The sequence below is a fragment of the Callithrix jacchus genome, chromosome 11 (assembly GCF_049354715.1).
Source record: "Callithrix jacchus isolate 240 chromosome 11, calJac240_pri, whole genome shotgun sequence".
NCBI classification, from domain to species: Eukaryota; Metazoa; Chordata; class Mammalia; order Primates; family Cebidae; genus Callithrix; species Callithrix jacchus.
This window is the reverse complement of record NC_133512.1, coordinates 59,114,233-59,132,263: the sequence shown is the minus strand read 5'-3', so window position 1 is coordinate 59,132,263 and position 18,031 is coordinate 59,114,233. Positions and strand designations below refer to the sequence as shown.

The 18,031-nt window shown below is 38.3% G+C and overlaps 1 protein-coding gene across 6 annotated transcripts in view; it reads left to right on the top strand.

Annotated features, from left to right (window-relative positions):
- PTTG1IP2 (PTTG1IP family member 2) overlaps positions 1–18,031 on the top strand; it is a 126,495-nt gene that overhangs the window by 45,104 nt on the left and 63,360 nt on the right. For 2 of the 6 annotated variants that reach the window (XM_078342916.1, XM_078342914.1), the window contains exons 3-5: positions 4,439–4,532; positions 5,981–6,074; positions 9,394–9,700. The exons of 2 other annotated variants lie outside the window; for them this stretch is intronic. In XM_078342916.1, the coding sequence (XP_078199042.1) occupies positions 4,439–4,532; positions 5,981–6,074; positions 9,394–9,562 (357 nt within the window). In that variant the 3' untranslated portion in view covers positions 9,563–9,700. Of the gene's footprint in view, positions 1–4,438; positions 4,533–5,980; positions 6,075–9,384; positions 9,701–18,031 lie in introns of those variants that run through there. 2 more of the 6 variants (XM_035254987.3, XR_013524007.1) reach the window with 2 other exon arrangements.

Genomic DNA, 18,031 nt, shown 5'->3' with positions numbered 1-18,031 from the left:
TTGATATTTATTTTTCTGAAAAATTGTGTGTGTGTGTGTGTGTGTGTGTGTTAGGGTATGGAGTTGGAAATAATGGAAGGTGATGGATCCAAATTTGGATATTCCAGTGAACATGTGGATATCACCTGTTGGGAGTCCTTCCACTGGAAAAAAAAATATGGACAACCAATGTCGTGGATTATTTCCCATGGCAACTATTCCCAGCACTTTACTGCTGTTGGCATGATCCTTCTTTCAGGGTCTGACTTTCCTTGAGAATTTTAAGACCATCTGGCAGGTTCAGGTTTCCTCATTTTTCATCTGAACCAATTCAGTATCTTTTTCTTTTTTTTTAAATTGTTTATTGGATTTTAGGTTTTGGGGTACATGAGCAGAGCATGCAAGACAGTTGCGTAGGAACACACATGGCAGTGTGCTTTTCTTTCCTTCTCCCCTTCAACCACATTTGGCATTTCTCCCCACAGTATCTTTTCTCTAACATTGACCTTCCCCTTGAGAAGTCTATTCTCATTTCTGAGGTGAATCCCTTAGTGCTCACCTCTATGTATGTGTCATACTCGGAAACGTATGCACATTCACAAACTCAAAACCTTTCTCATTTCCTTGTTCCCTCTCTGACAAATCCAGCCTGTTTCTGTGCATTGGCTTCCTTCTGAGTTCAGACAAAATGGAAAAAAAAAACACAAAACCAAACCAAATCTCCTCTTTGTTTCTTTCTAGAAGCTGAAGTACTTATTCTGTGCTTATTCTACCATTTCTTCCGTATCACACAGTGTGATTTAATCCTTAGCAACCTGATTTAGAGGTTACAAAAGACTCTAACCAAATGCAACAACGTTTCAAATTAATCACTCAATCCTTTTGGAAACTTGCTCCTTCCTTGGCTATCTTGGCTTTATACAGGCCTTGTTTCTTCCCTCATCATTTTGTTTCCTTTACCAATTCCTCTTCTTTATTTTCCTAAATGAGCGAATTTCTTCACACTTCCTCGTGCCACCTCTTCCACAGTCCTGGTCTCTACCACAACCTGCATATAAAGAAATTCCAAATTCACATCCTTAAACCTAATGACTCCCAACAGTGATGCTCACAGCTGCTTAATTGGCATTTCTTCCTGGATAGTTTTTTTTTTTTTTTAAATCACATCATGCTCAAAATTTCTTCAACTGAATTTATAATTTTGCCTTCCCCAAAGAAGCTCATGTTCTTTACTTGTTTATTTATGGTACCATTCTCTCATAATTTTAGAAATCATTGGCCTTTTCTTTCTTTTTTCCCACATCGGCTCTCCATTCTTTTCTTCCGCCTGGAACAATCCTAGATTTTCTACACACCCCATCCCCCAGGCGCTGATATAATATTAAGCCATTTGATTTATACAACCTTAACTACTAAACATTATGTACCTTCCCACTTTCTGAATGTTTTAATTTTAATGATCTTTTTATTAAAATAGCAATTGTAATGTTCATATAAACTTAATAAAACAGTTCTACCCTAAAATGAGTACTATAATTTTCCCATGAAACAATACTAACCATCATACTAAAGCCTTTAGGTGGCTTCTTAGTTGTCACACTCCAAAGAGGTTGATGGCTTCATATTTATATGGGTTATTTTCCTTAACTACAAGAAAAAAATCAAGTGTAATTTACCTTAAATTATACATTACCAATTTAGGAATTTTGAATATAGTATACTGTTCTTGGGGGCAATGTGAAGTTCTGGTCTTTGATAACTTTTTAGGTTTAGTTAAGGTATTAGTCACATATTTTTGTGGTAAGGGACAGAAACCAAACTCAAACTAATTTAATAAAAGGGGGAATTCATTGACTCACAATATTGGGAAGACCAGGTGTGGCCTTGCCTTCTTGCACAACTGAACCAAAAGATGTCCCTCCCATTTTCCTCTTTCCTTTCATCTCTCAGCTCTGCCTCCCTCAGGGAATTGATTTTATTTTCTCTTATGGTAAAAGACATTCTCCATACAGCTGGGCAAGAGGCTGACTGCCAGAAGATCTAACCCAATGTCTCTATACAATTCCAAGGAAGATTCTGATTGGCCCTATGGGGGTTTTATGTCTGGGGCAGCATTGGTTACTGGATTACTGCCTTGGTCAAAAGACCATTCCAGTAGTAGGAATGGGGTAAAGCAAAATTTATTGGCAGCCACAGGACCACACAAGGTTTGGGGAAGAGGTCCTCGGTAGATGAAGGTGTGATTACTAGAAAAAGGAGAATGGGGACACAAAGTAGCAAACAGATTTTAAAAATAAATGACTTTAGTTTACCATTTTTCACCCTTGACCTTTGAGGACAGGCATATTCTATTTTCCCATCCCCGTATTTTTAAAAATGCTCCTGGCAAAACAATGCACCTAAATCTCAACTGCAACTGGACTTATTCAAAGTCACTATCAGTTACTGCCCCCAGCTCTAAGTCTGAAATCTCAGAGAGATGTGCATTACTCTTGATTGTGTTTGAATACAGCTCCAGGCACTCCTTTACGTCAGCTATATAATCAGTTAAACCAACTCCCAAAGACCCACTGTTCAATAGAAGAGATAAAGCAGGATAACAGCAATAAAGGCTCCCATTTAGAAAGAAAGATAGTGGCCAATAATCCTATAGTATGTTCTGAGTCTGTAATACATTGTTGAATTTCCTGGCTGAGTAGTGAGTTGGTTGCCAGTCTAGCTGCTACTGAAGGAGTTTCTTTTCCATAATTTTCTGAGTCCCCACCAGAGAGAGGCGTAGGGGAGATTATCTCTTCTGGGGCCTGCACTTCTTTAGGAGTTTACCTGTGGTAGACTTGGTTACTGGGGCCTGGGAATCAGCTTAGCACTTAAGTGCACAGATCTCTTAGCTGCAGGTTCAGATTTTTTTCTGGAAATTCATTTGCCTTACAGCCCTGCTAGATCTTGGACTTGATTCCCAGAGACTCTGAGTACTAATATCGAAGGCCAGAAGTCTCTGTGGGCTGTAATCTTTGAATCTAGACTTTATCTTTGCAGTTTCAGTCCTTCAGCAACCATCTGGGAAGACAAGACTCATTGAGTTAAAGTGGCTTCAATCTTAGATTTGCCTGAATGGCTTGATTTGACCTTCAGTTTTGGCCAATGTGAAACAAAAACTGGCCTGTGATATAGCCTTGGTACTCAGGCAATGTCTAAGGGGTGGTTCTTTACATTGGGGTGAATCATTACCTCAGCTGGTCCCAGGATGTACAGCAAGAAGTGATCGGATAGGGTCTGGGTTCATTCTTATAGAATTGGTTACCAGCACAGAACCAGGCTACTTAGAATAGAACCCAGGCTCCCCTATTTAGTAGGTATCTGATCTTATGTAAGTCTTTAACTTCTCTGTGCCTTCTTGTTTTCTTCTATGAAGCAGACATAATAGTACCTAGCTCATGGGATTGTCATGAGTATGAAATGAGTGGATATATATAAAGGACTTAGAATAGTACTTGTCACATAGTAGGCCCTATGTAAGTGATAGCCATTTTTACCACTCTGTCCCCATTTTTTTTTTTTACTCTTCCAGGTTCTTCTAGTCTTTTCTCCCATAATGTTTTTCACCGTTAGGCCTTGCTTAAAGGACTCAGAATTCCATTTTTCTATTTCCACATGATTATCTGAGCACCAGTGAGCGGTGTGGGAAGAGGGGTGAGGTAAGGCTTGTTACAGCACTTGCTGGGCTACGTGTAACAGAGGAGCAATCCCAGAGGAAAGACTGGGGGATGCAGGCAAGAGGAATGGAAAGAGTGATGGAGAGATTTTAAAACCATTTACTGCAGTCCTTATTACAACTTTGTGAAATAATATCTTTGGTTTGGTTTCCTAAATGTAGAGTCTGAGAAAGGGATTCAGGTACATGTGATTTTTGAGTGACTACTCTTCAGCAAAAATCCTAAGGAGTGAGAGACTCAGGGAAGATAAGGGGCAAGAGCCAAGAAACGATGAGGTCTTGGCCAAAGTCTGCTCTTGGCCTTAGTCATGGGTAGCCCTTGGACGAAAACAAAAAATAAAAACGAAAACAAAATCACACAGCCGAGTTGTCCCTGCCTCGCAGAGTTGACCCTGCCTTGAGGTAAGGATGTCCCCTATTTGGAACCCCATATCAGTCATTCACTGGCCTGAGGAAATAGTAACCTCATGGGCTAGGTGTTCCCCTTTCTTCATTCAAGAAGAGGGGAAGCTGTGAACCACTGGCAATCAAAACCCTTTGCAGCCGAGGTTTGGATACATGGGCTTGACAAGGGAGATCTCAAGTCACCAATGGCATCTAGCACAAATAATAATAATAATAATAATTATTATTATAATGATAATGGCTATTACATATTGAATACTTATTGAATTAGTACTGAAACCTTCCTGGGATTGTGGTTATTATACTTGGACAACACTTTTATTTTTCTCTTTCCAAATATAGTGTATTTGGTGTAGTGAAGAAAAGGCATGCAAAAAATATTGTTTTCCATATTTTGGGTGTCGGTTCAGTTCCGTATATTGGTTAAACTGTAAAGGTGAGTTTTCCTTATTTAAATTTTTATGTTCTTTATTTCAGTCAACTTGCAAATGCTAGCAATTTGCAACATTTGAAAGGATTATAAATTATTACATTTGCTTTTCGTATTAAAATGTAGCAAGTCCAAACCACCATGGCACATGTATACCTATGTAACAAACCTGCACGTTCTGCATATGTACCCCAGAACTTTAAGTAAAATAAAAATAAAACATAGCAAGTCGAGGGATGCTCATTAGTCTTTCCTCCTAATATAGGCTTATTGGTTGTTTGCAGCAAGTATTCATTTAAATTAAGTCAGCGTTCATTCTGATTGGTGGATCCTTTGCCATACCAGTTGCTAAATACTTTAAATGTCCATTTCTAAAAATCTCTGGTGTATGATATTCATAACTCACTTAAAGGATGTTTGTATTCTTATGCCATTTTAGGAATTCCAGAATTTTTAAATAAGCTAGTCCTTGTCTGAGGATATATTTTGTCTAGATACATTGCCATAATTTATATTTTCTCAGCTAACATATTTCTACACTGAGAATTGCTATTCAGAATAATGATTCACTAGGACTGGACAAATATTAAGCATCAAAGAATCTTTAAGTTATACTCAAATGTTGGGCTTTTGGTATGTTATGCAGTACTGACCAAGGCAGAAAAACATACCACTACCATTTAAAAAGTTTTCTTAAAGAGTTGAAACAAAAAAACTTTCTAGGTAAATCCTAGCTATATGAAAAACCCAATCTAAACAACCAATTGTCTTCCTTAATTGAAGTAAAAAGATACAAATTTTGCCCTCAAATCTCCTTTTCTTTCAGGTACTATCAATTATATTTAAATCATATGTGTTTTTGCCTTATAAAGTTACACTTTGTGTAACTAGTATGAACAGAAACTCTAGTCTCCAATTTCATGTTTGCCCTTCTAGTTTCATTTTACAACACACCAAGCTAATAAACTACACAGTGCTTACTGAGACAGGGGAAAAAACTTCACAAGGGGTAGAAATATGCTTTTGCAGCAAGCATTGGTTGTCTCTTTGGTAATGGACTGCTGAAATTCAAACAATAAACCATACCCCGCTATCTATATGTATCTTTAGAGCTATAACAGACTGAGGGATTTGTTGTTTTATCTATTTAGATAGTACCAGAAATGAGTTTAGAGGTAAAATAACAACAAAATAAATAAGCCAGTAGCCTAGTAGTTTACCAATTTAAAAATAAATAAATCAAATGTTACCTCCTCTAGCAACCCAGATTATTTTCAAATGTGATTGTTGTGTTAATGGTAGTTTTACTGGATAATGTAATGTATGTTATTGTATTATTACTTCCAATAATCATTTGTTAAAGAATCACATTGCATGATATTAGAAAAGATGAAAATAGCAGAAATTACTGATGTTCTGTTAACTTAAAATATATTTCTTTTTATACATTTCAGTTGACATGTTTGGAATCATGACGCTTCTACTCATTGCAATATTAATTACAGCATTATTTTGGTTCTGCTGCGCCTATCACTCTTACCTGCAGGAGTATGTTCATTTTATCCTTAGTAAGAATGCATTTTGGGATATCATTGAAGAGAATGCTAAGCTAGTAATCAGGAAATGTTTTACCTTTTTATGTAATAAAGATAATATATCTACATGGTAAGGAAAAAATATCCAAAAAGTGCAGAAAATTGTAAAATGAATCCCTCACCCCACCTCTAAAACTTTCTTCACAGAAGCAATCCTTTTAGTATGGTTCTATTTTTAGTTCTTCTGTAGTTACCTCTATGTTTTCTTTTCATGATTTATTAACGTTAGATGTTATCTATTGACTCCCCATTATTAAAGCAGAAAAATTTATCTTGCACTATACACATTTATTGTTATTTTACTGTTAGTAGATATTATTATTGTATCATTTTGGGGTTGTTACTATTTTTTCTCATTATTTTTAGTTATTAGATATCAAGATTACTAATATTTCTCCTGCTGACTATCATTTTGACTTTGAGTAATCCATTTAATTCTTTGTTTCTATATCTCAATCCTTCTCCCATAAAAGATAAGAAATTTGGATCCCTATACTTCCTTCCTCTATCTCATAAACTCTACAAGCTTTCTCATTAATTTGGCCTTGTCAAATATTTACATTCTGTTTTGTGGCTATAATTACATCTTGAAATGCTTACTCTATAATTTGAGTCTAAAATTTGCTAACTACTAAAAATAACACACATTTATATTTGATTATAAAAATGTTGTTCACTAAAGAACCAAAGTGGAACTAGGAAATATAATTCTATGCCGGTAACCTATATTGCTTGAAAAAGAATTATCAAGTGTCAAGATCAAATAGATTCTCTTTTCTTACTCTTTATTTCACAAAGTCATGCTATATTTCAGTTTACTTCATGTTACTTAATTGTGACTTTCCTATACAGCTTTTGCACTTTCTAGAATTTTAAATTATCTTCATTATTTCTCATTAACAAAAACGCATGTATCTTTATTCCCACCACTGTGATCACTCATTTTTATATTTGCTAAAATGTGTTCGTTTTCTTCTTATAAACATTCTTCTTAAAGTCTTCTGACTTCCTGTTCTAACATGTAAAAATTAGTTTCTTTTTACTGCTCTACTGAATTAGGAGAATTTTGGGGATGTCCTATTTTCCTCTTTTTAGGTTCATTTTTTCCTTCTCAAGTAAATTTTGAAGGTACTTGGAGTACCTTCTCAAGTAAATTTTTCAAAGGGATTTCACAGAAGATTTGGAAAATATTTGCATAGTCCATACATATCAACACATTTGTTTTTTTCTCCTTCATCCCAGTATGGTATTATTTTCTTTCTTCAGATTATACACTTTTTATAACAAGGAACTGTAAATAAGATAGACAGGACCCCAAAATAAGATAAATGCACATTTATAGGTCTATTGGTAAGTAAAATGTGCTTATAAAAAGTTAAGTCACCATCGTGCTTGCAGAAAAACAAAACAAAACAAAAGATAAGGGTTAACCAATGTTTTGCTTGCTTACTTAAGACCTCAACTTGGTCAAGAACTCTGTGTTTTTCTGGCTTAGATATGGTATTTTCCTTATTAACATACAAAGACAAGTTAGGATAGAATGGAAGGTATTCCTTATTTTTTCCCTCTAAAACAAGCATGTACATATACACATACACACATACAAATCAGAAAGAAGAACCAATAGGGCACGTTACATGTGTAGAAAGAGGCTGTTTTGTAATTTTTCTTCGTTTTTATATTTTCTTCTTAGGATCCTGGCTTCTTGTTGTCATTACTTTTTTATATAATGCTTATGAGTAAAGTAGCAAATTCTGCCCATAAGTGTAGGGGCCTGAGCAAATATCCATCACTGAAGCTTCTTTTATCTGCATTTTTAATGAAAAACCCTGAAGGCTCTCTGCAAATATGGTCCAACAACTGTACTCAATTCTAGTTTAACTCTGCTGTATATCCACCAGCTCTTCTTTCTGAATTTCTTCTAGAAATCTTATAGACCTTGTTAATACAATGAGCACTGCATTCTGTAGAGGAATTTATCTTCTTAAGGACTTACTGCACTTCATAAACCAAAGATCCTGGTTAGGTTTTAGAAACATGACTTTTTCCTTTTTCAAAATATCCTAGAATGACCAATGAAATATCAAAATACGTATTGGCACATTTGATCTGATATTATTCCACAATTATGATTATGCAAATCAAACACTTTAAACAGTTCTACGTGTTAGAGAATACAAGTTTTCACTGTTCATGTACTCGATGCCTCCTTGATTCTTATTTATTCTTTTAGCAAATATTTTTTGAGTAGGTATTAACCACTAAGCAGTGTCATTGTCATAGGGATATAACAATAAGCAAGAAAGATTAGGCTGGGCGTGGTGGCTCATACCTATAATCTCAGCACTTTGAAAGACTGAGGTGGGCGGATCCCCTGAGGTCAGGAGTTCGAGACTAGCCTGACCAACATGGTGAAAACTTAACCAGGCATGGTAGCGCGTACCTCTGGTCCCAGCTACTCAGGAGGCTGAGGCAGGAGAATCGCTTGAATCCAGGAGGCAGAGGTTGCAGTGAGCCAAGATCACATCACTTCACTCTAGCCTGGGCGACAGAGTGAGACTCTGTCTAAAAACAAAAAACAAAAAGAGAAATATTAAATCCTTGCCTTCATGGAGCTTATAACTTACTAAGAGGACACAAACAAGTAAACAAGCATTTGTTAATTCTATTGCTAGCTTATTGATATTATCAATTATATTCCATTTATTTTAATTGCTTTTCTTAATTAAACATTTTAATTCTCCTGGTGGTGGGATAAAATAAGAATTTAATAAAGCAATGATAAAATATTACATAAGGCCGGGTACTGAGGCTCATGCCTATAATCCCAGTACTTTGGGAGGCTGAAGTGGGTGGATCACTTGAGGCCAGGAGTTCAAGACCAGCCTGGCCAACATGGTGAAACCCCGTCTGTATTAAAAATACAAAAATTAGCTGGATATGGTGGTAAATGCCTATAATCCCAGCTACTCAGGTGGCTGAGGCACAAGTTTTGCTTGAACCCAGGAGGTTCAGATTATACACTTTTTATAACAAGGAACTGTACATAAGATAGACAGGACCCAAAAATAGAATAAGGGGTTGCAGTGAGCTGAAATCGTGCCATTGCACTCCAGCCTGGGTGACAGAGAGAGACTCTGTCTCAAAAATAAATAATATTAAAAATTTTTAAATTGCATAAATGTAATCTATCTAATGAAAAAAAATAGTTCCTATCACTTTTACTATTCTGAAAATAAGCCTAATTCTAAATTCACTATCATTTTGAACAGAAATCGTGTCTATTTTTATGCAAGACGAGAAACAGGTCCTGTTCACAACTGGAATGCTACTGGCAAGTGTTTTTATTTATTTGATGGAACGTCCCAGACTCCTTCAGTAACAGTTTGTTCCCTTGTTCCAAACATCAAAATTAAAGTATGTAGGGTCCAAGCACAGTGACTCACACCTGTAACCTCAATACTTTGAAAGGCCAAGGTGGGAGGATTTGCTTGAGGCCAGGAATTTGAGGTTACGGTGAGCACCTTGCATTGCATGCATATTGCATCATCTAATTCCAGCCTGGGCTACAGAAGGAGACCCTGTCTCTGAAAACAACAACAACAAAAATAAAAGTATGGTAGGACTCATAACAACCCAGATTTCATTGTTCCCATTTCCATGATACATTTTGGTAACCTCAATAGCTAGACTAGGATTGGTAAAAATCACAATATTGATAGATAAGGGCTAAAATTTTCCAGCCCATTTGGGGATATTAATAGCTTCCCCAGCTACCCCAACTCCCACTCTACAAAAGCAACCAGACAAAAGATGACCTTTGTCTTCAGGAATTCTTGCGGGCTTTCCCGGATTAATTCATTTCATCTTACCTAGTTCCTTGGCTAACCTACTATCTGCTCTTCTCAACTTGATTCTAAACTTTCCCTTACTTACAAGGCTTCCCCTTATCCAGGACTCAAATCTTGGCTTTCTTTGACTGATCACCCACAATTCCTGGGTGGGCACTCCCAATCCTCTACCCAGGTCTGGATCCTGAAAGCCCACTGGAGTCAAAATCTTGATCCCCTTTTCATTTAATTTGACTACAAAAAGTTTTACATCATAATAATATGACTGAGGAAAAGTACTGCGTAGTCCTTTATACTTACTGTCAAAAAATAACTTTGTATGGTGGGGGGCTCCAGATTATTTTAGAGCCACAGAGGCATAATGACAGGGAATGTAGAAAAGCCTGGGACCCATACTTGGAGGTTGCAAAATCTGGATGGGAAGCCCGGTAAACCTTTTAGGGTAAGGATGAAATGGTAAGCACATACACGCCCTATTATCAACTCCTAGACCTTGTTATATAGAAATTGTTTGGGTGATAATGGGATCATGAAATGTTTCAAGAGGCTATTTTAGGAGGGGAGCCAAACTGTAGGGCAAATGCTGCTTCTTCCTAGGGTCGAAATCAAACCAGGGGGCTGCAGAGAATAATGCTGCTTTCAATTTTTCTCTGTCCATTTTTTTTTTAAATTTATTATTGCATTTTAGGTTTTGGGGTACATGTGCAGAACATGCAAGACAGTTGCATAGGTACACACATGGCAGTGTGTTTTGCTTCCTTTCTCCCCTTTGCCCACATTTGGCATTTCTCCCCAGGCTATCCCTCCCCAGCTCCCCCCCCCCCGCTGGCCCTCCCCTTTTCCCACCAATAGACCCCAGTGTTTAGTATTCCCCTCCCTGTGTCCATGTGTTCTCATTTTTCATCACCCGCCTATGAGTGAGAATATGCAGTATTTCATTTTCTTTTCTTGTGTCAGTTTGCTGAGAATGATGTTCTCCAGATTCATCCATGTCCCTACAAACGACACAAACTCATCATTTCTGATTGCTGCATAATATTCCATGGTGTATATGTGCCACATTTTCCCAATCCAGTCTATCATCAATGGGCATTTGGGTTGGTTCCAGGTCTTTGCTATTGTAAACAGTGCTGCAATGAACATTCATGTGCATGTGTCCTTATAGTAGAATGATTTATAGTCCTTTGGATATATACCCAGTAATGGGATTGCTGGGTCAAATGGAATTTCTATTTCTAAGGCCTTGAGGAATCGCCACACTGTCTTCCACAATGGTTGAACTAATTTACATTCCCACCAACAGTGTAAAAGTGTTCCTTTTTCTCCACATCCTCTCCAGCATCTGTTGTCTCCAGATTTTTTAATGATCGCCGTTCTAACTGGCGTGAGATGGTATCTCAATGTGGTTTTGATTTGCATCTCTCTAATGACCAGTGATGATGAGCATTTTTTCATATGTTTGTTGTCCTCATATATGTCTTCTTTTGTAAAGTGTCTGTTCATATCCTTTGCCCATTTTTGAATGGGCTTGTTTGTTTTTTTCCTGTAAATCCGTTTGAGTTCTTTGTAAATTCTGGATATCAGCCCTTTGTCAGAAGGGTAAACTGCAAAAATTTTTTCCCATTGTGTTGGTTGCCGATTCACTCTAGTGACTGTTTCTTTTGCCGTGCAGAAGCTGTGGAGTTTCATTAGGTCCCATTTGTCTATTTTGGCTTTTGTTGCCAATGCTCTTGGTGTTTTGTTCATGAAGTCCTTGCCTACTCCTATGTCCTGGATGGTTTTGCCTAGATTTCCTTCTAGGGTTTTTATGGTGCCAGGTCTTATGTTTAAGTCTTTAATTCATCTCAAGTTAATTTTAGTGTAAGGTGTCAGGAAGGGGTCCTGTTTCTGCTTTCTGCACATGGCTAGCCAGTTTTCCCAACACCATTTATTAAACAGGGAATCCTCTCCCCATTGCTTGTTTTTGTCAGGTTTATCCAAGATTGTATGGTTGTAGATATGTTGTGTTGCCTCCGATGCCTCTGTTTTGTTCCATTGGTCTATATCTCTGTTTTGGTACCAGTACCATGCTGTTTTGATTACTGTAACCTTGTAGTACAGTTTGAAATCCAGTAGTGTGATGCCCCCCGCTGTGTTCTTTTTGCTTAGAATTGACTTGGCTATGCGGGCTCTCTTTTGGTTCCATATGAAGTTCATGGTGGTTTTTTTCAGTTCTGTGAAGAAAGTCAGTGGTAGCTTGATGGGGATAGCGCTGATTCTGTAAATTACTTTGGGCAGTATAGCCATTTTCACGATATTAATTCTTCCTAACCATGAACATGGAATGTTTCTCCATCTGTTTGTGTCCTCTCTGATTTCGTTGAGCAGTGGTTTGTAGTTTTCCTTGAAGAGGTCCCTTACGTTCCTTGTGAGTTGTATTCCTAGGTATTTTATTCTTTTTGTAGCAATTGTGAATGGCAGTTTATTCTTGATTTGGCTTTCTTTAAGTCTGTTATTGGTGTAGACGAATGCTTGTGATTTTTGCACATTGATTTTATATCCTGAGACTTTGCTGAAGTTGCTTATCAGTTTCAGGAGTCTTTGGGCTGAGGCGATGGGGTCTTCTAGGTATACTACCATGTCGTCTGCAAATAGAGACAATTTGGCTTCCATCTTTCCTATTTGAATGCCCTTTATTTCTTTTTCTTGCCTGATTGCTCTGGCTAGAACTTCCAGTACTATATTGAATAGGAGTGGTGAGAGAGGGCATCCTTGTCTAGTACCGGATTTCAAAGGGAATGCTTCCAGTTTTTGCCCATTCAGTATGATATTGGCTGTTGGTTTGTCATAAATAGCTTTTATTACTTTGAGATACGTTCCATTGATACCGAGTTTATTGAGGGTTTTTAGCATAAAGGGCTGTTGAATTTTGTCAAATGCCTTCTCTGCGTCAATTGAGATAATCATGTGGTTTTTGTTTTTGGTTCTGTTTATGTGGTGAATTACGTTGATAGACTTGCGTATGTTGAACCAGCCGTGCATCCCTGGGATGAATCCTACTTGATCATGATGAATAAGTTTTTTTGATTTGCTGTTGCAATCGGCTTGCCAATATTTTATGGAAGATTTTTGCATCTATGTTCATCATGGATATTGGCCTGAAGTTTTCTTTTCTTGTTGGGTCTCTGCCGGGTTTTGGTATCAGGATGATGTTGGTCTCATAAAATGATTTGGGAAGGATTCCCTCTTTTTGGATTATTTGGAATAGTTTCAGAAGGAATGGTACCAGCTCCTCTTTGTGTGTCTGGTGGAATTCGGCTGTGAACCCATCTGGACCTGGGCTTTATTTGTGTGGTAGGCTCTTAATTGCTGTCTTGACATCTGACCTTGTTATTGGTCTATTCATACTTTCAGCTTCCTCCTGGTTTAGGCTTGGAAGGACACAGGAGTCCAGGAGTTTATCCATTTCTTCCAGGTTTACTAGTTTATGTGCATAGAGTTGTTTGTAATATTCTCTGATGATGGTTTGAATTTCTGTGGAATCTGTGGTGATTTCCCCTTTATTATTTTTTATTGCATCTATTTGGTTGTTCTCTGTTTTCTTTTTTATCAGTCTAGCTAGTGGTCTGTCTATTTTGTTGATCTTTTCAAAAAACCAGCTCTTGGATTTATTGATTTTTGAAGGGCTTTTCGTGTCTCTAACTCCTTCAGTTCAGCTCTGATCTTACTTATTTATTGTCTTCTGCTAGGTTTTCAGTTTTTTTGATCTTGCTCCTCTAGCTCTTTCAATTTCGACGGTAGGGTGTCAATTTTGGCTCTCTCCATTCTCCTCATATGGGCACTTATTGCTATATATTTTCCTCTAGAGACTGCTTTAAATGTGTCCCAGAGATTCTGGCATGTTGTGTCTTCATTCTCATTGGTTTCGAAGAACTTGATTTCTGCCTTCATTTCATTGTTTATCCAGTCAACATTCAAGAGCCAGTTGTTCAGTTTCCATGAAGCTGTGTGGTTCTGGGTTGGTTTCTGAATTCTGAGTTCTAACTTGATTGCACTATGGTCTGAGAGGCTGTTTGTTATGATTTCAGTTGTTTTGCATTTGTTGAGCAGTTCTTTACTTCCAATTATGTGGTCAGTTTTAGAGTAGGTGTGATGTGGTGCTGAGAAGAATGTGTATTCTGTGGATTTGGGGTGGAGAGTTCTGTAAATGTCCACCAGGTTTGCTTGCTCCAGGTCTGAGTTCAAGCCCTGGGTATCCTTGTTGATGTTCTGTCTGGTTGATCGGTCTAGTATTGACAGTGGAGTGTTAAAGTCTCCCACTATTATTGTGTGGGAGTCTAAGTCCTTCTGTAAGTCATTAAGAACTTGCCTTATGTATCTGGGTGCTCCTGTGTTGGGTCCATATATGTTTAGGATCGTTAGCTCTTCTTGTTGTATCGATCCTTTTACCATTATGTAATGGTTTTCTTTGTCTCTTTTGATCTTTGTTGCTTTAAAGTCTATTTTATCAGAGATGAGAATTGCAACTCCTGCTTTTTTTTGCTTTCCATTAGCTTGGTAAATCTTCCTCCATCCCTTTATTTTGAGCCTTTGTGTATCCTTGCATGTGAGATGGGTTTCCTGGATACAGCACACTGATGGGTTTTGGATTTTTATCCAATTTGCCAGTCTGTGTCTTTTGATTGGTGCATTTAGTCCATTTACATTTAGGGTTAATATTGTTATGTGTGAATTTGATACTGCCATTTTGATGCTAGCTGGCTGTTTTGCATGTTAGTTGATGTAGATTCTTCATTATGTTGATGCTCTTTAGCATTTAGTGTGATTTTGGAATGGCTGGTACTGGTTGTTCTTTTCTACGTGTAGTGCTTCTTTCAGGAGCTCTTGTAAAGCAGGCCTGATGGTGACAAAATCTCTGAGTACTTGCTTGTTCACAATGGATTTTATTTTTCCTTCACTTCTGAAGCTCAGTTTGGCTGGATATGAAATTCTGGGTTGAAAGTTCTTTTCTTTAAGGATGTTGAATATTGGCCCCCACTCTCTTCTGGCTTGTAGAGTTTCTGCCGAGAGATCTACTGTGAGTCTGATGGGCTTCCCTTTGTGTGTGACCTGACCTTTCTATCTGGCTGCCCTTAGTATTTTCTCCTTCATTTCAACCCTGGTGAATCTGACGATTATGTGCCTTGGGGTTGCTCTTCTTGTGGCATATCTTTGTGGTGTTCTCTCTACTTTCTGCATTTGAGTGTTGGCCTGCCTTGCTAGGTGGGGGAAATTTTCCTGGATAATATCCTGAAGAGTATTTTCCAGCTTGGATTCATTCTCTTCGTCACATTCTGGTACACGTATCAAACGTAAGTTAGGTCTCTTCACATAGTCCCACATTTCTTGGTGACTTTGTTCATTCCTTTTTGCACTTTTTTCTCTAATCTTGGTTTCTCGTTTTATTTCATTGAGTTGATCTTCGACTTCTGATATTCTTTCTTCTGCTTGGTCCATTCGGCTGTTGAATCTTGTGCATGCTTCACGAAGTTATTGTATTGTGTTTTTCAGCTCCTTCAATTCATTCATATTTCTCTCTAATTTGTCCATTCTTGTTATCATTTCCTTGAATCTTTTTTCAAATCTTTTTTCAAGTTTCTTAGTTTCTTTGCATTGATTTAAAACATGTTCTTTTAGCTCACAGAAGTTTCTCATTATCCACCTTCTGAAGGCTAATTCCGTCATTTCGTCACAGTCATTCTCCGTCCAGCTTTGTTCCCTTGCTGGTGAAGAGTTTTGGTCCTTTGTAGGAGGCGAGGTGTTTTGGTTTCGGGTGTTTTCCTCCTTTTTCCGCTGGTTTCTTCCCATCTTTGTGGATTTATCCACCTGTCATCTGAGTAGTTGCTGACTTTTCGATTGGGTCTCTGAGTGGACGCCCAGATTGTTGATGATGAAGTATTTCTGTTACTTGGTTTTCCTTCTACCAGTCTAGCCCCTCCACTGTATAACTGCTGAGGTCCACTCCAGGCCCTGCTTGTCTGAGGTGCACCTATAGTGGCTGCGGAACAGTCAGGGATGCTACCAGTTTCTTTTTCTGCTATCTTTGTCCCAGAATGATGCCTGCCAAATATCAGTCTTCTGGATATAGAGGGGTCAGGGAGCTGCTTGAGGAGACAGTCTGTACTTTATAGGAGCTCAAGTGCTGAGCTGTGAGCTCTGCTGTTCATTCAGGGCTGTTAGGCTGCTACATTTAATTCTGCTGCAGCAGAACTCATAAAAAAAAAACTTTTTTTCTCCGATGCTCTGTCTTGGGGGGGTTGGGGTTTTCTTTATGTGTCCGTTGCGCTGTCCTGCCCAGCTAGGAGGCAGTCTAGTCACTATTTGATGCCGCAGCTCCGCCCTGCTGGTGTGAGGTCTGGCCTGTTGCTGCAGGCTCTGTGTTGCTGCTGCAGTCTCCACCCTGCTGCCACGGGCTACACCCTGCGGTGGAGTCTTTCTGTTGTGGCGGGTTACCTCAGCCATGGCAGGCTGCATCAGCAATGGGAGTGTACCTCGGTAGGGGTGGGTTGCCTCGGTAATGGCAAATGCCCCTCCCCCACCAAGCTGCACCATCCTGGGTTCAGCTGTGCCCACAGTGAAACTCTCCACCCGGAGCGTTTGGAATCGCCGTTTTGTTTGTCCCATTGCCCTGGCCCAAATGCTGTTTCCCTGTAATCTCCTAGCCTGGCTCACTGTCCAAGTCCCGTTCAATCAGATAGATATGCCAATCTGCCCTCTCAAGTCTCAGATTGCTGGTTCAACATGGCACCCAGAGCAGTGCACTTTGTGCAGAAAGCTGTGGTGCGCCGCTGCACTGCAGCACCAGCCCCTGGCTGGACCAGCGGAAACCGCTTCGCTGGTGTCCCACGTCTCTTTTATACCTGCGGATTTTCCCGTTCTGTGGGCAACAAAGATCCGTCTGGAAGTGCGGCCCTGACTCACCCTCTGTGCGTTCACTGAGAGCTTCAATCCTGGGTTGTTCTCACCGTGCCATCTTGAGTCTTCTCCATCCATTTTAAATTCCACAGTACACTGACCCAGGAAAACACTGAAAAGAGCACATGGTTAGGCATTTTTTTAGTTTAAGTAGACACAGTTATCTTTTCACAAACTGAGAATTGTAATCAAAGTGTAATCAAATTCACAAGGCAGGATGATTTTTTACCCATGATAGAGCCCAATGGGAATGCCTACATTGAAGGGTTGAGTAAGTGAAACAGGGTTCTGCAGAATAAGTTGATAAGATTTTTAAAAAGTGGGAGACAGTGGTGTCATAAACATCAAGAGAAAGGGGTCTGAAGATGGAGGGAGAGAGATTCATGTGTGTCTTCTGGACTAACACATTGGGAGATTATTGGTAAGCTATTTGCATATAGTTTTCAGAGTATTTATGTAAGACATAGGATAAGCAGGCTTCTGATTGTGGAATAGGAAAATATGGAGCCTATAAAATGTTATGTACACTGTGATACTCCTCACCTATAAAGAGAAATTGAGAAGAAGAAAATTGAGAAAATTTTTCAGGAGTGGTGGTAATAGTGTCCTTCTTGGTCCACACTTCTTTCCTAGACAGTGAATTCAGAAGATGGCTTGCTGGGATTAGGGATTCATTAAGCATTCATTAAGCATCCACAGGTTTTCTCTCACTGGAGACAACTAGTCTTAAGGTTACCATCAAATATCTGATCTTTTCCTTTTTATCAACAGGTTGATAGTATCTGAAGTCACTTGAGTCCTAAATATTAAAATAGCAAGAATACTAAAATTTCAGTATAAAAATCTTTTTATTATTTATGAATGTTTCATGTTTAACATTTTTAAAATTATATAAATTTTTATTGACTTTTTCTAGAAAGAATTTGAAAAGAAATTAATTTTTTCTTCTCATAGTATATGATGAATAGATAACTGAAAAGATAGATCATCTTCAAGAAAGAGCAGAAGAAAGTTTCTTCAATGGTAAAGTTTCCAATTATATTGCATGAATTTAATACATGCCATTTTCTCCCTTCTATTAAACAACTTTTCAGGAATATGATTAGTATTATTAAGAAAGAAAATG